The sequence below is a fragment of the Oncorhynchus mykiss genome, chromosome 13, assembly GCF_013265735.2.
Source record: "Oncorhynchus mykiss isolate Arlee chromosome 13, USDA_OmykA_1.1, whole genome shotgun sequence".
In the NCBI taxonomy this organism is placed as follows: domain Eukaryota; kingdom Metazoa; phylum Chordata; class Actinopteri; order Salmoniformes; family Salmonidae; genus Oncorhynchus; species Oncorhynchus mykiss.
This window is the reverse complement of record NC_048577.1, coordinates 8,505,396-8,531,836: the sequence shown is the minus strand read 5'-3', so window position 1 is coordinate 8,531,836 and position 26,441 is coordinate 8,505,396. Positions and strand designations below refer to the sequence as shown.

Genomic DNA, 26,441 nt, shown 5'->3' with positions numbered 1-26,441 from the left:
TTGAGGTCTACTGTAGGTGACATAGATTATTGCATGAATTGAGGCCTACTCTAGTAATATAGATTATTGTATGAATTGAGGCCTACTGTAGGTGACATAGATTATTGCATGAATTGAGGCCTACTCTAGTAATATAGATTATTGTATGAATTGAGGCCTACTCTAGTAATATAGATTATTGTATGAATTGAGGCCTACTGTAGTAATATAGATTATTGTATGAATTGAGGCCTACTGTAGGTGACATAGATTATTGTATTATTTGAGGCCTACTGTAGTAATATAGATTATTGTATGAATTGAGGCCTACTGTAGTAATATAGATTATTGTATATGTTGAGGCCTACTGTAGTAATATAGATTATTGTATGAATTGAGGCCTACTGTAGGTGACATGGATTATTGTATGTGTTGAGGCCTACTGTAGTAATATCGATTATTGTATGAGGCCTACTGTGGTAATATAGATTATTGTATTATTTGAGGCCTACTGTAGTAATATAGATTATTGTATGAATTGAGGCCTACTGTAGGTGACATGGATTATTGTATGAATTGAGGCCTACTGTAGGTGACATAGATTATTGTATGAATTGAGGCCTACTGTAGTAATATAGATTATTGTATGAATTGAGGCCTACTGTAGGTGACATAGATTATTGTATGAATTGAGGCCTACTGTAGGTGACATGGATTATTGTATGAATTGAGGCCTACTGTAGGTGACATAGATTATTGTATGAATTGAGGCCTACTGTAGTAATATTGATTATTGTATGAATTGAGGCCTACTGTAGGTGACATAGATTATTGTATGTGTTGAGGCCTACTGTAGTAAAATGTGAGTAACCAATGTGACAAACAGTGACACATTCAATAGAGCTAGGGTGATATAATTACATTTGACAAATTCAGGTCGTACCATCCCCGTTTCATTCCGTTTACTTTAGTTTAACAAATGTTAAACATCGTTGTCACCATATTAGCTAATGTCATAGTCAACATAGCTACTCAAACTGACCAAGAATCAATGTGTACAATCACACAGTATAGTGTACAGCAAATAGTTAAGCAGTTAACACACACAGTTGACACACACAGATGCTCCACTGCCCCCCCCCCCCCCCCCCCCCCCCCATGATCTTTGATGGGTCTAGGAGCCTTAGAAGAGCCCTAGAAGAGGATGTATACCACAACAATAGCAGAAATCGGTTGGGTTGTTCTGTAGTTCCGACCAGAGAAACCTCTTCAAGGGTAGAGGTTTGTATCTGGATGGCCCTAATTGTAGTTTATACACATATGAAAGATCTCTTTCAAGATCAAACGTAAGTCTCACAACCGTTTTGTTATTCTTTTGTTTGAAAATTGAGATGCCCATGTAGATTGGGCAGTGGGAGATAAAGAGGGAGAGCAGGGGAGGAGGAGGAAGAGGGGAGGAAGAGGGGAGGAAGGGGAGGAGGAAGTTGAGGAGGGAGGGGGGGGAGTAAGAGCAGAGGAGGGGGAGGAAGGAGGATGAGGGGGAGGAGGAGGAGGAGGAGGAAGAGGGGTGGAAGGGGAGGAGGAAGAGGAGCAAGAGGAAGAGGAGAGGAAGATGAGGAGGAGGTGGGGGTGAGGAGTAGGAGGAGGTGGAAGAGTGGAGGAAGGGGAGGAGGGTGGGGGGAGAAGGAGGAGAAAGAGGAGGTGGATGATGAGGATGAGGAAAAGGACGAGGGGAGGAAGGGGAGGAGGAAGAGGAGCAGACAGACAAACAGACATTCATTCTTGGCTCTAATAGACTGCTAAGTGACTAACAAGTCCTGAACAATGAAAGTATTCAACTTAATTCTCTATATCTACCACCTATTACCAAGCTTCTACACTTTGTGTCAGTGTGTGTGTCGGGGGACTAATTTCTAATTGTTTTTAGTTTCTCTGTCATCAGAGTCTAACTATAGCCTATGATGTGCTGCCCTGGCTGAGGGGGCGGCACACCCATCACACACACATGGACGCACACGTGTGTGTGTGCTGATGAACAGTTCTAGGTAAGGGCAGTGGAGTATCCCTGGCTAGCATACAGCCTAGCCGCTCAGGCTTATATGGTTCAATGGTGACATCATGTGTCCAATAGGCAGAAATACAAGAAACAACAGCAGAGTGGAAATAGTTATGAATCAATGTATTAATAGTTTATCAAATAGTCCATTTATTGTTTGGTTAATTTATTGTCTTACTTTGAGCTTATTTACAACATTATGTTCATAGTCTATTGACAATTAACCACAATGTAAGAAATGCACATGTAAAATTGTCTTTAATGTATCTAAAATAGGGAATAATTACAAATGTGATAATAAAACAAGCAATATCATGACACTGAACAATATGGTATTACCTGATATAAAATATAAAATGACCAGTAATGACTGACAGCAATACAAAGTAAAACATATTTTAACACATCAGGAGCAACTTGGTCCAAGAGCAAAATATATAAAACAAACTGTTATCAATATTATCCACATTAATCACTGAGAATGTGATCACAAATCATGAAATTGGTAAAATCACACAGGAAAAGAGCAGAAGCATAAACCAACCCATTTTTCACCAATATACATCATTATAATTACAAGTTAAGAGAATTCATTCATTCATTCAATTCAATGTTTGCTGTTTTCCATATTATGTCTATCTCTGATAAGCTACCCAGGAAAGGGCTGAAAATAGCCCATATTAATATATGTAGCCTTAGAAATAAGGTTCATGAAATCAATAACTTGATACCATCAGATAACATTCATATATTAGCCATTTCTGAGACCCACTTAGCTAATTAATTTGATGATACAGCAATAGGAATAATAGGGATATAGCATCTATAGAAGAGACATGAATGCTTTTGGGGGAGGTGTTGCTGTATATATTCAGAGCCATATCCCTGTAATGCTTAGAGAAGATCTTATGTCAAGTGTTATTGAAGTGTTGTGGTTGCAGGTTCACTTGGCTCATCTAAAGCCTATTCTTCAGTAGGTGTTGCTATAGGCCACCAAGTGCTAACAATCAGTATCCAAATTATATGTGTGAAATGCTTGATGGTGTATCTGATGTAAACAGAGAGGTCTACTTTCTTGGGGAACTGAATATTGACTGTTTTTCATCAAGCTGTCCACTCAAGAGGAAGCTTCTCACTGTAACCAGTGCCTGTAATCTGGTTCAGGTTATTAATCAACCTACCAGGGTGTTTACAAACACTACAGGAACAAGATCATCCACATGTATCGATCACATTTTTACTAAAAGTGTAGAACCATTGGCTGCAGAGTATCCGTACCCTTTGGATACAGTGATCACAATATAATGGCTATATCCAGGAAAGCCAAAGTCCCAACAGCTGGGCCTGAAATAGTGTATTAAAGATCATACAAAAGATTTTGCTGTGACGTGACTCTTATAAGTGTAATTAACATAATACCAAAATCCCCATCAAAATCCATCTGTTAACAATAGAGATATCTTTTTAATGGGCTGCGTCTCAATGCACCACATCCGCCGATGTCGCCCTTCCTCATCTGTGCTGAAAGGTGGCAGAGCTAGAGTGGTGTTTGTCAGATCATGGGACATCCCGAAAATCGGTCTTCTCACAAAATCGTATGTACAATAGCATCCGAAGGGTTTGGCCTTTAAACTCTGACCTCTCTGGGGCTTAGACTCTAGAGGGTTTTATTAACCTGGTTGATCATCTCATAAGTCCCTATACAGGAGTAACTGTCTGAATAATAACTATTGACAGAGTATTGTTGGGAAGTGGGCTCATCTAGACGTTGTCCGTTCTTGTACCAGATGTAGGTGGGGTTGTCAGTCAGAGTACAGGTGGTGATACAGGTCAGTGTCTTCTGTCCCTCTGCAGCAGGAGTCACCTTCACCTGCAGACCTGAAACAATATGTATAAAACCACATACACCTCTGTGTTAACAGAATGGTTAATATATTTTCTCCTGTAATTCATTATGATATACAGTTGTATCATACAGGGTAGTATTACCTGTGACAGACAGAGTTGTTCCTGGGAAACTATGACCCCATTCAAAGTTTTGAGTTTTAAAAGTGAAGCAATACTCAGCTGAGTCCTCTTCTCTCAGATCTGAGATTCTCAGGGTGGAGCGACCTCTCTCCTTCTCTCCAGCATACTGTATCGAACTTCTTCTTCGTCTGATGAGGAGTAGGAAGGATCGGACCAAAATGCAGCGTTGTAAGTGTCCATGATAATTTATTATCTCAGAACACGAAAAATAGAAAATAACAAAGTGAAGGAACGTAATGAAAATGGAAACAGTCCCGTATGGTGCAAACACTGAAACGGAAAACAACTACCCACAACCCATAGTGGGAAAGCAGGCTGCCTAAGTATGGTTCTCAATCAGAGACAACGATTGACAGCTGCCTCTGATTGGGAACCATACCAGGCCAAACACCTAGAAATATATAACACACAGAACAAAACATAGAATGCCCACCCCAACTCACGCCCTGACCAAACTAAAATAGAGACATAAAAAAGGAACTACGGTCAGGACATGACACATACTCCACACGGACTGCACACCCTGGGCCTGTGGTTGGGTCGTCAGGTATCGACTTATCACTCCACCTAGATCTCTGTTTAGGACTAAACCAGCGTGATGATGTGACAGTATCATAACCACTGTCATAAGTACAGGATATATCCACTGTTGACCCCTTCAAGGCACATATTCTCTTCCTGGTGTAAAACACTCTGATGCAGCTCTGACCCTGAACACCTGTAATATAATGACATGCCATGAGGATCTTGTCTTAGTTCTTTATAGAAATGCTAATAGTTGTCAAATGACACAGAGGTTATACAGTATATACAATTCTGAATTAAAGAAACACTCACACACTGCAGGAGAGTGGAGATCCTCATGGCCTTTTACAGCACAGGAATAACTGTCTTCATAGTTACTGGAGACTGGGTCTTTGTACTGGGGGGAGGTGCTCTCATCTAGATGTTGTCCGTTCTTGTACCAGATGTAGGTGGGGTTGTCAGTCAGAGTACAGGTGGTGCTACAGGTCAGTGTCTTATCCTGATGTCCATCAGTCACCTTCACCTGAAGACCTGGAGAAAAACAATATCACCGTAAATCCCTTTATCACTGACTTATCACTGTATTACAAAGATGGAGGAAATCCTATGTTATACAGACAAAAACAAACTAAGACAATTTTCCAGAAGTAAATGGAATTCAACAGTTTAACTATATTGAATGTTATTGTACACATTATAGTGATTATACATTACAGACCCATTTTCTCACACTAACAGCATTTGTCCACACTTTGTTGCCGTACTCTACTTGCTGAGTGTGAATGGAAACCACAGAAAGGACCTAAGTGTTACTCAGTGAGGTGTGAAAGACAACTATTCCAGAAAAGATGAAGCCCCTAACAGACGATGTCACTGAACACACAGAATAACATGAATATAGCATTACTAAAACATTATGAATGAGACCATACCTGCTACAGACCAGACAAAGACCCCCAACACACTTCCTGTTGTTCTCAAGGACATTGTTACATCTCCCACCCTGCATTCTTAGAAACATAAACAACAACTCACTCTATAGCTGGTGAATAACTCCACCTGATACATTGAAGTAGAAACTGTAAATGGGGTACAGGGCCTCATCACTGAAAATGAACCAGGCTCATATTGTGTTGTGTTGTATTGTGCTATATGGTTGTCCATGTGAATACTGTCTGTCTGTAAGTCTATTGCACTATGTATGTAATGTGTGTGAGGTGTTGCATGTCTGTTGCATGTCTGTCTACGTCTCTCTATTTAAGATGATATGCTGTAATAATTTAACCAAATAACCTAACCAAATAGAGAAATAAAACGTCTCTCTAAGGTCAGGGCGTGACACTGAGACAGTGTTTACTGCATAACTTCCGGTGTTTCAAACAAAGTCTCTTGACATAGATTGCAAGGTTAAGCAATGGCCTGATGCAAGGTTAAGCAATGGCCTGATGCAAGGTTAAGCAATGGCCTGATGTCCTTGTTCAACTTCAATGGCCATCAGGCAAAGCGAGGATTCGGAAACAACTGTGTACTCTGTCAACGGTACTGACAAACATGTCATTATTCTGTAGTATATTTTGTAGTAATAACTGGACGGTTTGAGCCCTGAAAGCTGATTGGCTAACAGCCATGGTATATTTAAGCAATATTGCATGAGAGCCCATGTGTTATGATGACATTTTTATCATGGCTGTGAGTGTCATAGCCTTAAAAGCAAAGTCCTCTGGGTTTTGTTGTACCGTAACCACACAATACATGATTCATCTGTATCCAGGCATGCTGAGTTGCGTTGTACATAAAAGCCTGCACTACACCCTCCACTTCTTAAGGACCGAACCCCTTTTTTTCAATTTTCGCCTAAAATTACATACCCACATTTAACTGCCTGTAGCTCAGGATCTGAAGCAAGGATATGCCTATTCTTGATACCATTTGAAAGGAAACACTTTGACGTTTGTGGAAATGTGAAATGAATGTAGGCGAATATAACATTAGATTTGGTAAAAGATACAAAGAAATAACAATCAGTTTTTTTGTATTTTCTTTGTACAATCATTATTGAAATGCAAGAGAAAAGACATGATGTATTATTCCAGCCCAAGCGCAATTTAGACTTTGGCCACAAGATGGCCGCAGTGTATGTGCAAAGTAGACTGTAGACTGATCCAATGAACCATTGCACATCTGTTCAAGATGTTGTATCAAGACTGCCCAAATGTGCCTAATTGGTTTATTCATACATTTTCAAGTTCATAATTGTGCACTCTAGCCTTTAGCACAATGCAGATGTTGCCTGTAATCCATGGCTTCTGGTTGGGATATGTAGGTACGGTCACTGTGGGGACAACGTCGTCGATGCACTGATTGATGAAGACAATAACTGAGGTGGTATACTCCTCAATGCCATTTGATGAATCCCGGAACATATTCCAGTCTGTGCTAGAAAAAAAGGTCCTGTAGCGTAGCATCCACGTCATCTGACCACTTCCGTATTGAGCGAGTCCTGGGTACTTCCTGCTTTAGTTTTTTTCTTGTAAGCAGGAATCAGGAGGATATAATTATGGTCAGATTTGCCAAATGGAGGGCTCTACTCTACTGTATTGTGGGATACTTGTATAAATTCATCTTTTTAAGATTTTCAAGTTAACAGATGATAAAGACAGACTAGGCTGTAATATTTAAAGCAACATTTTATTGCTTTAAAGTTTTAGGACAATAAAATGTTTTAACTTTGAGCTAATTAACAACAAAATGCATAATTTACACTGAATCACACTGTATTGGAAATAATCATAAAAAATGTCACCATAAATCAAGTGTGATTGTGATATTATTAATATTCATAAATGCCATGGCACAATAATGTCTGACAGCAATACAAAGTCAGTCAATTAACACATCAGGAGCAACTAGGTGCGAAAGCAAAACATGTTAAAAGCTGTTTTCAATATTATACATATTTTACAATGGGGAAATGTCCCAAAAGAGTAGAAGTATAATCCATCTTATTTATCTTCAATATATATAATTAACGTTACAAGGAAAAAACATTAAACTTCAATGTTTGCGGAGAAGTTAAAGTTCATTGTCTGGAAAACCTAGGTCCAGGTTCTGCATAGATTATTTTAATGCAAGGTTCTGTGGTGGTTGTCTTCAATCCAGGTTCTGTGGTGGTTCTCTTCAGTCCAGATTCTATGGTGGCTTAGTATCTATTTGAGGGGGATGTGTCACTGGGTGAGTCTCTCACATTCTGAACAAAGACACACTGAAGGAGCACTTTATACACCACTTCATAAAATGTTTAGGAACAAACACACACACACACAGGGTGTCACTCTGGTGACCTGGTATTCTTCTTCAGAGATGTGCACATGTCACTGTTAGGGTCAGGATGGACACTCTGCAGAGAGAGTGAGAGAGGGAGGGTGTGAGGGAGGGAGGGATTGAGGGAGGGTGTGCGGGAGGGTGTGAGGGTGTGCGGGAGGGTGTGAGGGAGGGAGGGAGGGAGGGAGGGAGGGAGGGGAAATGTCCCATTGTAAAAGAGTAGAAGTATAATCCATCTTATTTATCTTCAATATATAAAATTAACGTTACAAGGAAAAAACATTAAACTTCAATGTTTGCGGAGAAGTTAAAGTTCATTGTCTGGAAAACCTAGGTCCAGGTTCTGCATAGATTATTTTAATGCAAGGTTCTGTGGTGGTTGTCTTCAATCCAGGTTCTGTGGTGGTTCTCTTCAGTCCAGGTTCTATGGTGGCTTAGTATCTATTTGAGGGGGATGTGTCACTGGGTGAGTCTCTCACATTCTGAACAAAGACACACTGAATGAGCACTTTATACACCACTTCATAAAATGTTTAGGAACAAACACAAACACACACACACACCTACTACCAGGGTGTCACTCTGGTGACCTGGTATTCTTCTTCAGAGATGTGCACATGTCACTGTTAGGGTCAGGATGGACACTCTGTAGAGAGAGTGAGGGAGGGTGTGAGGGAGGGAGGGAGGGAGGGAGGGAGGGAGGGAGGGAGGGAGGGAGGGAGGGAGGGGAAATGCATGAGCACTTTGAGACACCTCTATCATTTTCTCTAAACACAAACACATAATAAGAGACTTACAGCCAGAGTGTCGTAGTCAGTTGAACTGGTCTTCACGTTCAGACCTGTGTACATGTCACTGTTAGGGTCATGATGGACACTCTGGAGAGAGCGGGAAATGGAGAGAGAGAACATAGTAAAAGTGAAAATAGTGTGAAAGAGACTGTCATGATACAGTAGATTAATGTCACCAGGTGTGAAGGTGGAGGTGTAACTGATATAATCACCTGTGTGTCTGTTGTGGCATCACTTCCTCCTGTGGATCTCCTGTAAAGAGGAACAGAGTGAGTTATGCTCTCTACTGACCTCTAGTGGAGGTTGATGTGTTACTAATGCAGTATATCTCAATGAAAGACTCACCTCTTCAGAGTGCAGTAGATGGTGACTAGAAGAACTCCAGCAGTCAGGACAGCCCCCACCCCCATTACAGGAACCCAGGGAAACACTGCTGCAGGATCATGGGTTGAAGTGTCAATAGGTTAGAACATATATCTGTTAAATCAGTCATATCACAGAGTACCCGAAATAGACAAAACATGACATTAATATGGACAGGGATGGAAGTCTCTGTCCCTTTAATGTTTCTAGCTTCACAGTAGTAATCTCCTCTGTCCTCAGAGCTGATGTTAGTGATGCTGTAACTCTGTCCTGATGCTTTTGGTGAGGCTATATTCTTCTTGTACCAGGTGTATTTGTCCGCAGGTGGGTTGGCATCACTGCTGCAGGTCAGAGTCACTGAACTGCCCTCCACTATTTCACCAGAGGGACTGACTGATACTGAGGTGTTCCTTGGACCATCTGGTGTAAAATACATTTGATATAGTAAAAGTACAAATGAGGTCAGTTAAATATTATATTAACTTTCCACAAATGTACAGTTGAAGTCGGAACTTTACATACACCTTAGCCAAATACATTTAAACTCAGTTTTCACAATTCCTGACATTTAATCCTAGTAACAATTCCCTGTCGTAGGTCAGTTAGGATAACTACTATTTTAAGAATGTGAAATGTCAGAATAATTGTAGAGAGAGTGGTTTATTTCTGCTTTTATTTCTTTCATCACATTCCCAGTGAGTCAGAAGTTTACATACACTCAATTAGTATTTGGTAGCATTGCTTTTATATTCTTCAACTTGGGTCAAACATTTCGGGTAGCATTCCACTAGCTTCCCACAATAAGTTGGATGAATTTTGGCCCATTCATAACGATGGTCATTATGGCCAAACAGTTTTATTTTTGTTTCATCAGACCAGAGGACATTTCTACAAAAAGTATGATCTTTGTCCCCATGTGCAGTTGCAAACCGTAGTCTGGCTTTTTTTTAATGGCGGTTTAAGGAGCAGTGGCTTCTTCCTTATTGAGCGGCCTTTCAGGTTATGTCGATATAGGACTCGTTTTACTGTGGATATAGATACTTTTGTACCCGTTTCCTCCAGCATCTTCACATCACATTTTAACTTTGCTGTTGTTCTGGGATTGATTTGCACTTTTCACACCAAAGTACGTTAATCTCTAGGAGACAGAACGCATCTGCTTCCTGAGCGGTATGAAGGCTGCGTGGTCCCATGGTGTTTATTCTTGAATACTATTGTTTGTACAGATGAACGTGGTACCTTCAGGTGTTTGGAAATTGCTCCCAAGGATTAACCAAACTTGTGGAGGTCTACAATCTTTTTCTGAGGTCTTGGCTGATTTCTTTAGATTTTCCCATGATGTCAAGCAAAGAGGCACTGAGTTTGAAGGTAGGCCTTGAAATACATCCACAGGTACACCTCCAGCTTCTAAAGCCAGGACATCTGAAATTGTGTAATTTTCCAAGCTGTTTAAAAGGCACAGTCAACTTAGTGTATGTAATCTTTTGACCCACTGGAATTGTGATACAGTGAATTATAAGTGAAATAATCGGTCTATAAACAATTGTTTGAAAACGTACTTGTGTCATGCACAAAGTCGATGTCCTAACAGACTTGCCAAAACTATACAGTGCCTTGCAAAAGTATTCACCCCCCTTGGCGTTTTCCTAATTTGTTGCATTACAATCTGTAATTTAAATGGTTTCTCGTCAAAAATAGTCCAAATTGGTGAAGTGAAATGAAAAAAAATGACTTGTTTAAAAATATTCAAAAACAATTCAAACGGAAAAGTGGTGCGTGCAAATGTATTCACCCCCTTTGCTATGAAGCCCCTAAATAATATCTGGTGCAGCCAATTACCTTCAGAAGTCACATAATTAGTTCAATCTAAGTGTCAGGTGATTTGTCACATGATCTCAGATCTCTGTTCTGGAAGGCCCCAGAGTCTGCAACACCACTAAGCAAGGGGTACCACCAAGCAAGCGGCACTATGACTACCAAAGAGCTCTCCAAACAGGTCAGGGACAAAGTTGTGGAGAAGTACAGATCAGGGTTGGGTTGTAAAAAAAATCATAAACTTTGAACATCCCATGAAGCACCATTAAATATATTATTAACAAATGGAAGGAATATGGCACCACAACAAACCTGCCAAGAGAGGGTTGCCCACCAAAACTCACAGACCAGGCAAGGAGGGCATTAATGCAACCGCTGTGTCAGATTTAAAATAAAAAAAAACAGAAAAAGCAAACCATGCAATAATCTGAGACGGTGCTCAGAAATATAATGCAATTAGCCGCCATTTTGGAGTCAACAGAAACCAGAAATTACAAGAAATTTTCCCTTACCTTTGATGATCTTCATCAGAATGCACTCCCAGGAATCCCAGGTCCACAAAAAATGATTGATTTGTTCGATAATGTCCGTAATTTATGTCCAATCAGCTACTTTTGTTAGCGCGTTTGGTACACTTATCCAAACGCTGGTGCTGGTCGACCATTTCTTCGGAAAAAAACTTCTAAAAGTTATATTACAGGTCGAAGAAACATTTCAAACTAAGTACAGAATCAATCATTAGGATGTTTTTATCATAAATCTTCAATAAAGTTCCAATCTGAGAATTCCTTTGTGTCTTGAGGAGGAACGGAACACAGGAAGATATAATGTGCTATGCGCGTGACCAGGAAATGGCTCTCTGCCAGTAAGCTGACTCATTCCCCTCTTATTCAGTCCCACAACACAGTAGAAGCCTCATTCAAGTTTATATAGACAGCTGACATCTAGTGGAAGTCCTAGTGGAAGTCCTAGGAAGAATATCCCAATGTGATTTCAATAGGGAATGGGTTGAAAATATACCAACCTCAGATTTCTCACTTCCTGTTTGGATTTCTTCTCAGGTTTTTGCCTGCCATATGAGTTCTGTTATACTCACAGACATCATTCAAACAGTTTTAGAAACGTCAGAGTGTTTTTCTATCCAATACTAATAATAATTTGCATATATTAGCAACTGAGACTGAGGAGCAGGCCGTTTACTCTGGGCACCTCTCGGCACCTTTCATCCAAGCTGGGATGGGATGGGATGGGATGCTCTTGGCAGGCATATGAAGTTTTAACAAACTACAGTGGCTTGTAAAATGGCATTGTTGCCTTACAACCTGGAATTAAAATAAATATATATATATTTTTTTTACCCCTTTTTCTCCCCAATTTCATGGTATCCAATTTTTTTTTAGTAGCTACTATCTTGTCTCATCGCTACAACTCCCGTACGGGCTCGGTAGAGACAAAGGTTGAAAGTCATGCGTCCTCCGACACACAACCCAACCAAGCCGCACTGCTTCTTAACACAGCGCCATCCAACCCGGAAGCCAGCCGCACCAATGTGGCAGAGGAAACACCATGCACCTGGCATCCTTGTGCACTGCGCCCAGCCCGCCACAGGATTCGCGATGAGACAAGGATTTCTCTACCGGCCCAACCCGGACGACGCTAGGCCAATTGTGCGTCGCCCCACGGACCTCCCGGTCACGGCCGGTTACAACAGAGCCTGGGCGCGAACCCAGAGTCTCTGGTGGCACAGCTGGCGCTGCAGTACAGCGCCCTTAACCACTGCGCCACCCGGGAGGCTATTAAAATATATTTTGGGGGGGTTTGTAAATTTTGATTTACACAACATGCCTACCACTTTGAAGATGCAAAATATTTTCCTTGTGAAACAAACAAGAAATAATTTTAAAAAACTGAAAACTTGAGCGTGCATAACTATTCACACATGCCTTTTGGTGAACACCAAACTTGTTTGCTTATTTTTTTCTTTAAGCAATGGCTTTTTTCAGTCCACTCTTCCCAAAAACCCAGCTCTGTGGAGTGTACAGCTTAAAGTGGTCCTATGGACAGATACTCCAATCACCACTTTGGAGCTTTGCAGCTCCTTCTAGGTTATCTTTGGTCTCTTTGTTGCCTCTCTGATTAACCTTTCTGATCTCCCCATCCCGGATCCGGGATCGTGAATACAGACTCAAGCTCATTACCATAACGCAACGTTAACTATTCATGAAAATCGCAAATGAAATGAAATAAATATGCTAGCTCTCAAGCTTAGCCTTTTGTTAACAACACTGTCATCTCAGATTTTCAAAATATGCTTCTCAACCATTGCAAAACAAGCATTTGTGTAACCGTATTGATGGCTAACGTAGCATTTAGCATTAGCATTCAGCTGGCAACATTTACACAAAAAAACAGAAAAGCATTCAAATAAAATCATTTACCTTTGAAGAACTTCAGATGTTTTCAATGAGGAGACTCTCAGATAGCAAATGTTCAGTTTTTCCTGAAAGATTATTTGTTTAGGACAAATCGCTCCGTTTTCTGCGTAACGTTTAGCTATGAAAAAAACCCTGTATCCAGGATTGTGTAAATCTATCAGCAAGCTCATTAGCATAACACAACGTTAACTATTTATGAAAATCGCAAATGAAATGAAAGAAATATGCCATCTCTCAAGCTTAGCCTTTTGTAAACAACACTGTCATCTCAGATTTTCAAAATATGCTTCTCAACCATAGGAAAACAATCATTTGTGTAAAAGTAGCTAGCTAGCGTTAGCATTTAGCGTTAGCATTTAGCGTTAGCATTAGCGTTAGCATCCAGCACGCAACATTAACAAAAACATAAAAGCCTTCAAATAAAATCATTTACCTTTGAAGAACTTCTGATGTTTTCAATGAGGATACTCTCTGTTAGATAGCAGATGCTCAGTTTTTCCAAAAAGATTCCTTGTGTATTAGAAATAGCTCCGTTTTATACATCACATTTGGCTACCAAAAAAAATCCGAAAATTCAGTCCTCAAAACGCGAACTTTTTTCCAAATTAACTCCATAATATCGACTGAAAACATGGCAAACGTTGTTTAGAATCAATCATCAAGGTGTTTTTCACATATCTCTTCATTGATACATTGTTCTTGGACACATGCTTTCTCCCCTGAATCAAATGGTAAAGTAGAAGCAGCTGGCAATTGCGCACCGAATTCGACGCAGGACACCAGGCGGACACTTGGAAAATGTAGTCTCTTATGGTCAATCTTCCAATGATATGCCTACAAATAAGTCACAATGCTGCTAAGACCTTGGGCGAACGACAGAAAGTGTAGGCTCATTCCTTGCGCAATCACAGCCATATAAGGAGACAATGGAGAACAGAGCTTCAGAAATTCTGCTAATTCCTGGTTGATGCATCATCTTGGTTTCGCCTGTAGAATGAGTTCTGGGGCACTTACAGACAAAATCTTTGCAGATTCTGAAACTTCAGAGTGTTTTCTTTCCAAAACTGTCAAGAATATGCATAGTCGAGCATCTTTTCGTGACAAAATATCGCGCTTAAAACGGGAACGTTTTTTATCCAAAAATGAAATAGCGCCCCTAGAGCTCTAACAGGTTAAGGACAAGTATATCTATAATTCCATGTATATAACTTGTATTATCTACATTTATGATGAGTATTTATGTTGAATCGATGTGGCTATGCAAAATCACTGGATGTTTTTGGAACTAGTGAACGTAACACACCAATGTAAACTCTTTTTTGGATATAAATATGAACTTTATCAAACAAAACATACATGTATTGTGTAACATGAAGTCCTATGAGTGTCATCTGATGAAGATCATCAAAAGTTAGTGATTAATTTTATCTAAATTTGTGCTTTTTGTGACTCTTCTCTTTGACTGGAAAAATGGCTTGGTGGTGGCTTGGTGGTGTCTTGGTGGTGACCTAACATAATTGTTTGTGGTGCTTTTGCTGAAAAGCATATTTGAAATTGGACACTGTGGTGGGATTAACAACAAGATTACCGTTTAAAACGGTATTACATGCATGTATGTTTGAGGAATTTTAATTATGAGATTTCTGTTGTTTTTAATTTGGCGCCCTGCACTTTCACTGGCTGTTGTCATATCATTCCGTTAACGGGATTGCAGCCCAAAGAGGTTTTAACAAGACATTTGTGGAGTGGTTGAAAAGCAAGTTTTAATGACTCCAACCTAAGTGTATGTAAACGTCCGACTTCAACTGTACTCCTCCACACAATGACTCTTAGATTCACCCTTTTATCGAGGATGATCAATTCAAGTATCATGTGGAGCTAATGTCTGTCAATACAATGTTATAATACCAAACTAAAGGTTTAAACTTACATCTGACCGTGAGAGTCTCTTCAGCAGAGGGAGATCCTCATGGCCTTCTACAGCACAGGAGTATCTGCCTGTATCCTCACTGCTGACTGAGAATAGGCTATAGACAGGAGAGTAGGTGTTGCTGTTTGGTATAGGCTGTCCATTCTTATACCAAATAAATGCTGCGATGGGGTCCAGCGTACATTTGGTTCTACATGTCAGTGTGACACTCTCACTCTCTGACACAGATGTAGGAACCATCTCCAACACAACATCTAGAGTAAAAATAAAACAATTAATATTGTCCTCCTATCCAGTGCATTCGAAAAGTATTCAGACCCCTTGAAATGTATTCAAATAATTGTTTCCCTCATCAATCTTCACACAATACCCCATAATGACAAAGCAAAAACAGGTTTTTAGATTTTTTTTTTTTTACAAATGAATTTAAAAAATACCTTTATTTACATAAGTATTCAGACCCTTTGAAATGAGACTCGAAATTGAGCTGAGGTGCATCCTGTTTCCATTAATCATCCTTGATATGTTTTTACAACTTGATTGTGGTACACCTGTGGTAATTCAATTGACTTGACACGATTTGGAACTATATAAGGTCCCACAGTTGACAGTGCATGTCAGAGCAAAAACCAAGACACGAGGTCGACGGAATTGCACGTCGAGCTCCGAGACAGGATTGTGTCGAGGCACAAATCTGGGGAAGGGTACCAAAACAATTCTGCAGCATTGAAGGTCCCCAAGAACACAATGGCTGCCATCATTCTTAAATGGAAGAAGTTTGGATCCACCAAGACACTTCCTAGAGCTGGTCGTCTGGCCAAAGTGATCAATCGGGGGAGAAGGGCCTTGGTCAGGGAGGTGACCAAGAACCCGATGGTCACTCTGACAGAGCTCCAGAGTTCCTCTGTGGAGATGGGAGATCCTTCCAGAAGGACAACCATCTCTGCAGCACTCCACCAATAAGGCCTTTATGGTAAAGTGGCCAGACAGAAGCCACTCTTCAGTAAAAGGCACATGACAGCCCGCTTGGAGTTTGCCAAAAGGCACCTTCCCAATGACTGCCCTTAATAAGGTAATTATAGTAATAGCATCTTGTCAGGCTGTATCACTGCCTGGTACAGCAACTGCTCCGCCTGCAACTGCAGGGCTCTCCAGGGGGTGGTGCGGTCTGCCAAATGCATCACCAGGGGCACACTGCCTGCCCTCAAGGACAACAACAGCACCTGATGTCACAGGAAGGCCATAAAGATCTTCAACCACCCGAGCCACAGCCTGTTCACCCCGCTATCATCCAGATGCTGAGGTCAGTACAGGTTGGTCAAAGCTAGGACCAAGAGACTGAAAAACTACTTCTCTCTCAAGGCCATCAGACTGTTAAATAGCCATCACTTCAGTTTTATTGATCTTCTGATCTTGTTTGAAGATAATGTTCTATGCACTGATCTTTACAGAAAACCTACTGATCGTAAAAGTTTGTTCCCTTGAAAAACAGTTTGCTCTTCAGCCAATTCTGTCGAATCAAAAGAGTTTGTAAAAAAAAAAATAAGACAGAAATATGGCTGAGACGCAGAGAACATTCAAGGAGAGGGGGTACAAAAATGGTCCCATTAATACAGTCATTGAGAAAATTCAAAACATAACGAGACATGACCTTTTTCAAGGTGCACTGAACAAATTAAGGGAATCGTTCAAACATTGGCACATTCTAAGATCCAATGATAGTATCGGTAATGTGTTTTAGGACCTTCCCTTGGTCGTATTCTCACGGGGCAGAAACCTCAGAGATCAATTGGTAAACTCTGATTTACCACCCCAAGATATCCCTGCACCACGTCTATTTGCGCCCCTAATGGATGGAAACTACAAGTGTAAGGGAAACAGATCCCAATCAAAGGTGTTATCACGTGCTCCACTAAGGCAGTTATATTTATCTTATAACTTGTCCTTGTGGTAAAAATTGTGAATAATAAGTATCGTAGCACCATTAGGTGCAAAAACTCGTCTCTGCGTTATATTGGCATCGAACATGTCACCCTCCCTAGGAGAGGGGGTGACCTCAACAATTTATTGTTAAAACGAGAGGCTGCCTGGATCTTTAATTTAATTTAAAGACCCTTGCTCCCTTCAGTCTCAATGTGGACTTTGATCTGAAGCCATTCTTGTGATTATTATGTGTATTATTATATGTATTATTATTATTATGTTTGTGGGCTTATGTGGCCAAATTGTATCTATGACTGTACGCTATCCATTTATGTTTTTTGTATGCTATTTTAATATATGAGAGTTGACCAATGATATCAGGCCACACCCGGTCATGATTACAGACACCTGCATGTGTCTTTTGACACTATATACATTTGGAAAGTTGAGTAATAAATACAGTATAGTAGGCCTAGCCTATAGAAAGCTGATGGGATCCTCCTCTTTTCAATAGAGGCCATCACTCCGTTTTCTCACGCAATTGTACAGCCTATAGAAATGTTGCACAACATGAGCTCATGTTTGGTTAGATTTTCGATCACATTTGCATTGATGTCAGAGTTATTAGAGGGACAAAATATTGCTGAGTACCAGGCAGTTAGAAAGGCTACTAACGACCATCAGAAGCATCTGAGCTTGGAGAAGGCTAATTATTGTGACTAAACGGTCATGCGGAATTTGACAGGCCTCATGACTCATGACTGGCTGTGTGGTGGTAATATGGTCACCGTAACAGATGTGTGACAGATTACCTGTGACAGTCAGGGAGACAGGTGAGCCAGCAAACTTTTCTCCAGATGTTATCAATCTGAATCTGTACTCAGCAGAGTCACTCAATCTCAGGTCTGTGATTCTCAGGGTACCCTCACTCTTCTTATCCCCAAGGTACTCTATATGACCCTCATATCCTGGCACTGAGCTCAGATCTTCAGGATCCATATTAGACTCCCATTTAGTAAACCAGAAAGTTGTTTTGATCTCATGATCAATGGGATATGTGTAAGAGCAGGATATGTCCACTGTTGACCCCTTCAAGGCACAGATACTCTGATGGGTGTAAGTCACAATCCAACAGTTCTTACCTGAAATACAAAAAGACAACAAAACACCTTACATAAATATTTCATTGCAATACCTACCAGTATACACTCATGTTGTAGGAAAAACAATTAGTAGTGAAAACCATAATGATATGCTGTGAAAGTAACCAGGAAGTGACTACTCTTTCAGCGTTGTAGTTTTTAAACTTTAAAAATAAATAAAAATTAAAGGGTGTTCAATGTGTCAACATATTGAGTAAAGGTCTTCATAAAAGGCATCTGGTAGAAGTAAATTCACCCACAAACATGAATATATCTTATGAATTTGATATACAATCTTGAAGCCCTACGAAGATATGGAACTAAAGCAGAAGTGGACGGCACATTAACAGCAAATAAAATTATAATCATCTCACAACCGGAAACAACATTTTATTTGTAAGAAAATTGTATTTAAAAGTCCACACTCACACACTGCAAGAGAGTGGAGATCCTCATGGCCTTTTACAGCACAGGAGTACCTGTCTGTATCACTAAAGGAGTCTGAGTACAGGCTGGAAGTGTCCTCCTTTACTTTGTGTCCGTTCTTGTACCAGATGTAGGTGGGGTTGTCAGTCAGAGTACAGGTGGTGCTACAGGTCAGTGTCTTACCAGTCACCTTCACCTGAAGACCTGGAGAAAAAACAATATCACTGTAAATCCCTTTATCACTGACTTATCACTCTAATACAAAGATGGAAGAAATAATATGTTATACAGACATAAATACAAACCAAGACAATTGTCCTGAACTAAATGGAATTCAACAGTTTAACTATATTGAATGTTACTGTACCTGTGACAGACAGAGTGACTCCAGGACTGCCCATATATTTCCCTTTTTCCTGATTTGTCATAAATCTGAACTTGTACTCAGCAGAGTCACTCTCTCCCAGGTCTGTTATTTTCAGGCTTTGACCATTCTTCTTGTCTCCATGATACTCCAGACGACCTGAATACTCTGGGTCCTGACCTAGACTGTCAGGTTCTACACCAGTCCCCAATTCAGTGAACCAGAAGGTTGTTGTGACTTTATGACCACTGGGATATGTGTAAGAGCAGGACAGCTCCACTGAAGACCCCTTCAAGACACAGATTCTATTCTTGGTGTAAGTTACACTCCAGCCATCCTGACCCAGCACCACTGAAAAAGTCATGCAACACAATTGTATCAAAATTAAGCCAAGGTCTGTTGGCACAGACTAAGGGACGGATCGAGAGACAACAGATCAAGGTGTGCTGTGCTACTATAGTTAGTGAGGCCTGGCCTACCGTAAAACTTCAATTAGTTTGGGCGTTTTATTTGATTACCGGTAAATAACTGAACACAACAAATGCTTTATTACAGACAGGCTTCTACTTGAGCCAGGCATCTATTTCCTTAATGTACACAGCTCTCGCTCATTTGCATAGTTAGTTTCATTCCAGCATTCACTTCCAGCATTTTAATACATTTCTTAATTTCCTTCACTAACATGTTAGGGATACATCACAATTTATTGGGGGGTCCAAAATAGGGGAGGGTTATCAAACTTGTTTAGTTGCTTTGGGGAGGGTTGTCAAACCTTTTAGTTGCTTTGGGGAGGGTTGTCAAACCTTTTAGTTGCTTTGGGGAGGGTTGTCAAACCTTTTAGTTGCTTTGGGGAGGGTTGTCAAACCTTTTAGTTGCTTTGGGGAGGGTTGTCAAACCTTTTAGTTGCTTTGGGGAGGGTTGTCAAACCTTTTATTTGCTTTGGGGAGGGTTGTCAAACCTTTTAGTTGCTTTGGGGAGGGTTGTCAAACCTTTTAGTTGCTTTGGGGAGGGTTGTCAAACCTTTTAGTTGCTTTGGGGAGGGTTGTCAAACCTTTTAGTTGCTTTGGGGAGGGTTGTCAAACCTTTTATTTGCTTTGGGGAGGGTTGTCAAACCTTTTAGTTGCTTTGGGAAGGGTTGTCAAACCTTTTAGTTGCTTTGGGGAGGGTTGTCAAACCTTTTAGTTGCTTTGGGGAGGGTTGTCAAACCTTTTAGTTGCTTTGGGAAGGGTTGTCAAACCTTTTAGTTGCTTTGGGTAGGGTTGTCAAACCTTTTAGTTGCTTTGGGGAGGGTTGTCAAACCTTTTAGTTGCTTTGGGGAGGGTTGTCAAACCTTTTAGTTGCTTTGGGGAGGGTTGTCAAACCTTTTAGTTGCTTTGGGGAGGGTTGTGTGTTTTTTTATTGGCAACAGGGGAGAGTAGTGTGTTGTATCTCTGGATAAAATTAGTTTTTTGCAGGTTTACTTTATAATGTCTTCCATGCTAGCTAAATGTCCTCCTCATCTTGTATGCGCCTCCCCTATATCAAGGTGTTTTGGTACTTCCATTGTGCACTACGCTTTTACACACACTAACTTTTACTATACCACAGGTCAGTATAGTCTACCTACCACAGGTCAGTATAGTCTACCTACCACAGGTCAGTATAGTCTACCTACCACAGGTCAGTATAGTCTACCTACCACAGGTCAGTATAGTCTACCTACCACAGGTCAGTATAGTCTACCTACCACAGGTCAGTATAGTCTACCTACCACAGGTCAGTATAGTCTACCTACCACAGGTCAGTATAGTCTACCTACCACAGGTCAGTATAGTCTACCTACCACAGGTCAATATAGTCTACCTACCACAGGTCAATATAGTCTACCTACCACAGGTCAGTATAGTCTACCTACCACAGGTCAGTATAGTCTACCTACCACAGGTCAGTATAGTCTACCTAGCACAGGTCAATATAGTCTACCTAGCACAGGTCAGTATAGTCTACCTAGCACAGGTCAGTATAGTCTACCTAGCACAGGTCAGTATAGTCTACCTACCACAGGTCAGTATAGTCTACCTACCACAGGTCAGTATAGTCTACCTACCACAGGTCAGTATAGTCTACCAGTCTAACTGTCTATCCTGCCCTAAATCCACCATTCATAGTGACAATAGTGGTATGTGGATTGTTTGTCCAGATCTGTAATAGGCTAATTAGCAATCATACCACACATAAAATCAGTCAAAGCTGCACACATTTTCAATATGAATTCACATGAACAAATAGGAATAGCTGATAGGCAGCAGAGAGACCAGGTGCATCATTGCGCAAGAAAGAACATGAGACACACAGTTTAAAAAGCCCCCCAATGATCTTGTTTAGGGACGATCCTACCTAGACTAGACTACCAAACAACACAATGATCCTACCTAGACTAGACTACCAAACAACAACACAATGATCCTACCTAGACTAGACTACCAAACAACAACACAATGATCCTACCTAGACTAGACTACCAAACAACAATACAATGATCCTACCTAGACTAGACTACCAAACAATACAATGATCCTACCTAGACTAGACTACCAAACAACAACACAATGATCCTACCTAGACTAGACTACCAAACAACAACACAATGATCCTACCTAGACTAGACTACCAAACAACACAATGATCCTACCTAGACTAGACTACCAAACAACACAATGATCCTACCTAGACTACCAAACAACAATACAATGATCCTACCTAGACTAGACTACCAAACAACAACACAATGATCCTACCTAGACTAGACTACCAAACAACAATACAATGATCCTACCTAGACTAGACTACCAAACAACAACACAATGATCCTACCTAGACTACCAAACAACAACACAATGATCCTACCTAGACTAGACTACCAAACAACAATACAATGATCCTACCTAGACTAGACTACCAAACAACAACACAATGATCCTACCTAGACTAGACTACCAAACAACAATACAATGATCCTACCTAGACTAGACTACCAAACAACAACACAATGATCCTACCTAGACTAGACTACCAAACAACACAATGATCCTACCTAGACTAGACTACCAAACAACAACACAATGATCCTACCTAGACTAGACTACCAAACAACACAATGATCCTACCTAGACTAGACTACCAAACAACAACACAATGATCCTACCTAGACTAGACTACCAAACAACACAATGATCCTACCTAGACTAGACTACCAAACAACAACACAATGATCCTACCTAGACTAGACTACCAAACAACAACACAATGATCCTACCTAGACTAGACTACCAAACAACACAATGATCCTACCTAGACTAGACTACCAAACAACAACACAATGATCCTACCTAGACTAGACTACCAAACAACAACACAATGATCCTACCTAGACTACCAAACAACAACACAATGATCCTACCTAGACTAGACTACCAAACAACAATACAATGATCCTACCTAGACTAGACTACCAAACAACAACACAATGATCCTACCTAGACTAGACTACCAAACAACAATACAATGATCCTACCTAGACTAGACTACCAAACAACAATACAATGATCCTACCTAGACTAGACTACCAAACAACAACACAATGATCCTACCTAGACTAGACTACCAAACAACAACACAATGATCCTACCTAGACTAGACTACCAAACAACAATACAATGATCCTACCTAGACTAGACTACCAAACAACAATACAATGATCCTACCTAGACTAGACTACCAAACAACACAATGATCCTACCTAGACTACCAAACAACAATACAATGATCCTACCTAGACTAGACTACCAAACAACAACACAATGATCCTACCTAGACTACCAAACAACAATACAATGATCCTACCTAGACTAGACTACCAAACAACAACACAATGATCCTACCTAGACTACCAAACAACAACACAATGATCCTACCTAGACTACCAAACAACAACACAATGATCCTACCTAGACTAGACTACCAAACAACACAATGATCCTACCTAGACTAGACTACCAAACAACAACACAATGATCCTACCTAGACTAGACTACCAAACAACACAATGATCCTACCTAGACTAGACTACCAAACAACAATACAATGATCCTACCTAGACTAGACTACCAAACAACACAATGATCCTACCTAGACTAGACTACCAAACAACAATACAATGATCCTACCTAGACTAGACTACCAAACAACAATACAATGAATAGTTGCAATGTTGTTTTTAAGTGAGTACACATTTCTTCTGTACTGTAGACTGTGTGAAAATGTCATTTGAATAACGGCGCAAAAGCCCTGTGATTTGAATGTTTCCTTCCATTTGGATCAGTTGTGGGTCATCGACAATTTCTAAGGTCTAGGAAGGCACAGTAGCAGGCCAGTCTGGCTGTGTTTCTGATACTGAGATCCGCTGTCTGTTTCAGAGCATCATTGTCCCAAGTCCTCCTATGATAATGTGGTCATGTATTCTCCCGGCAGGCCCAGTTATTCAGGTAGGCTTAAAACCAGTTGCGACGAGCAATCCCGTATCTGGGAGCGTAATCATAGCCTCAAAAGCATTAGCATAACGCAACGGACATAAATACCCCTAGAAACTTTTCCTCTTCATGAAAATCGCAAATGAAATGAAATAAATATATTCAAACACAAGCCTTTTGTTAACACTGTCATCTCAGATTTTCAAAATATGCGTTACAGCCCACGCTAGACAAGCATTTGTGTAAGTTTATCATGGCATAATGCTATGCTAGGCTCTGCTAGCAGCAGGCAACATTTTCACCAAAATAAGAAAAGCAATCAAATTAAATAATTTACCTTTGAAGAACTTCGGATGTTTTCACTCAGGAGACTCCCAGTTAGATAGCAAATGTTCCTTTTTTCCCAAAATAAAATTTTTGTAGGCGAAAAAGCTCCCGTTTCTTCACCATGCTTGGCTGAGAAATCGATCAGGATCTGCCTCCTCTCCAATCCCGAGCCAGCTATTCCTCGCTTACATTAGACGTAAGGCTTCAATATAGCCTAAATAATAATTTAAATGTATTACCTTATATATGTGGCATAAACACAGCCAGTCACAATGTCATCTGATTAGGCAACGTCTCCTTTAGGCATGCGCACGTTCGTCCAATATCTAATTCCAGAATCCTCTAAATGGCCTGACATGAACAAGGTTCCCAACCAACTTTTTTTATGCGAATTAAAAGTACATGTTGGATAGAAAATGGTACAACATCATGGGAAAGCATTTATTAGGATACAGATGAAATATATTATGATGAACTTCAGAGAGGGGTGATGAACTTCACAGGGGGGTGAAAGTGCACGGAGATGAGCTTGATGCTCCTTTCAATAACTATCGAGGGTCTTATTCTGGTGACATGATTGATGCTTGGCTGCCGTTTGACATAAAGATAATTGTACACTTTTGTCCATAATAATCTCATCATGTAGGCTACACCTGCAAGCTGTTGGCTGGAGAGCACATGCCAATAACAGAGTTGGCACATTCAATATATGCCGCAACATTTATTTGTGACAAAACCATCAGTAGGCCTGTAGTTTAAAATATTAATAGAGTTGAAAATGAGATGGAAACCCATTTACCTTTGTATTTTTTATTTGCTACATGGGAAGTTAATCCCAAAGGTCATTTATATGTGCACTAAGTATTTACAGACTTATGTGCAAAAAGTCCATTTGTTGGAAACACAACTCTGATGGGAAAATGTGCATACATTTTTATGCAGATTTTAAAATATGTTTCACCAGCAGCCCCAAACATCTAAAGAATAAGTGACAGACCAGCCAAAGGCTTGTAAGAATTGTAGAACTCCCCCTTCATACTCATCTGTAGGTCAAGTATTTTTGTCTGCATTTCTGCAATTGTGTATGCATTTATGTTAAAGATAGGGACCACAATGGAAATACGTCCCTGAATGTATTGTGCAATCCTGGTCAATTTTAAGTAACTGTGTATATACAGTGCCTTGCGAAAGTATTCGGCCCCCTTGAACTTTGCGACCTTTTGCCACATTTCAGGCTTCAAACATAAAGATATAAAACTGTATTTTTTTGTGAAGAATCAACAACAAGTGGGACACAATCATGAAGTGGAACAACATTTATTGGATATTTCAAACTTTTTTAACAAATCAAAAACTGAAAAATTGGGCGTGCAAAATTATTCAGCCCCCTAAGTTAATACTTTGTAGCGCCACCTTTTGCTGCGATTACAGCTGTAAGTCGCTTGGGGTGTCTCTATCAGTTTTGCACATCGAGAGACTGACATTTTTTCCCATTCCTCCTTGCAAAACAGAGATAGGTGGGATGGGCTGAGGGAAACAGAGTTGGGATGTGGAGTGGAGTGTCTGGGTGGGGGATAGAATGACGGTCAAAGACAAAAGTAGAAAATTCAGTCAAAATAAACAAAACATTTTTGAATGACACTGAGGGGCAACGCTGTTACGTCCAATGCATGTTTTGAGTGAGGATGGTTGAGGGGCAGCTCTCTGGGAACTGTGGGGGGGAGAATCTTTGATTGTTGGCAGTTAGGAGCTTGGGCCGGTGGCCGAAAGGTCGTTGGTTCTGGGCCCCGAATTGACTTTGTCAAAGTGCCCTTGGGCGTGGCGTTTGACCTTTGTTGCTCTGCATAGGCTTGTCTGCTAGATGACTGACTAAATGTTTTGTCCACTGTCGCCATAGTTGATGAGTTGAGTGAATGGAAATCACAGATACGCATCACTTGAAAGATAACTATTTAAAGTGAAGTGGAGACTAACAGAACACACCAGATTAACATTATGATTCTTATCCTTTTAGAAATTATCCTTTTAGAAATGTCTGTAGATTTTTGGATATAAATATGAACTTTATCAAACAAAACATACATGTATTGTGTAACATGAAGTCCTATGAGTGTCATCTGATGAAGATCATCAAAAGTTAGTGATTAATTTTATCTAAATTTGTGCTTTTTGTGACTCTTCTCTTTGACTGGAAAAATGGCTTGGTGGTGGCTTGGTGGTGTCTTGGTGGTGACCTAACATAATCGTTTGTGGTGCTTTTGCTGAAAAGCATATTTGAAATCGGACACTGTGGTGGGATTAACAACAAGATTACCGTTTAAAACGGTATTACATGCATGTATGTTTGAGGAATTTTAATTATGAGATTTCTGTTGTTTTTAATTTGGCGCCCTGCACTTTCACTGGCTGTTGTCATATCATCCCGTTAACGGGATTGCAGCCCAAAGAGGTTTTAACAAGACATTTGTGGAGTGGTTGAAAAGCAAGTTTTAATGACTCCAACCTAAG

General features: G+C 40.3%; 1 protein-coding gene across 1 annotated transcript; it reads right to left on the bottom strand.

Annotated features, from left to right (window-relative positions):
• Positions 1-9,360: 9,360 nt before the first annotated feature.
• LOC110487249 lies at positions 9,361-19,462 on the bottom strand. The gene is made up of 5 exons (XM_036942572.1): positions 19,102-19,462; positions 18,738-18,938; positions 17,979-18,308; positions 15,244-15,497; positions 9,361-9,483 (listed from the first exon to the last, which is right to left on the bottom strand). The coding sequence occupies exons 1-5, from the start codon at positions 19,460-19,462 to the stop codon at positions 9,436-9,438; spliced, it is 1,194 nt and encodes a 397-aa protein (XP_036798467.1). The 3' UTR covers positions 9,361-9,435.
• Positions 19,463-26,441: the final 6,979 nt, after the last annotated feature.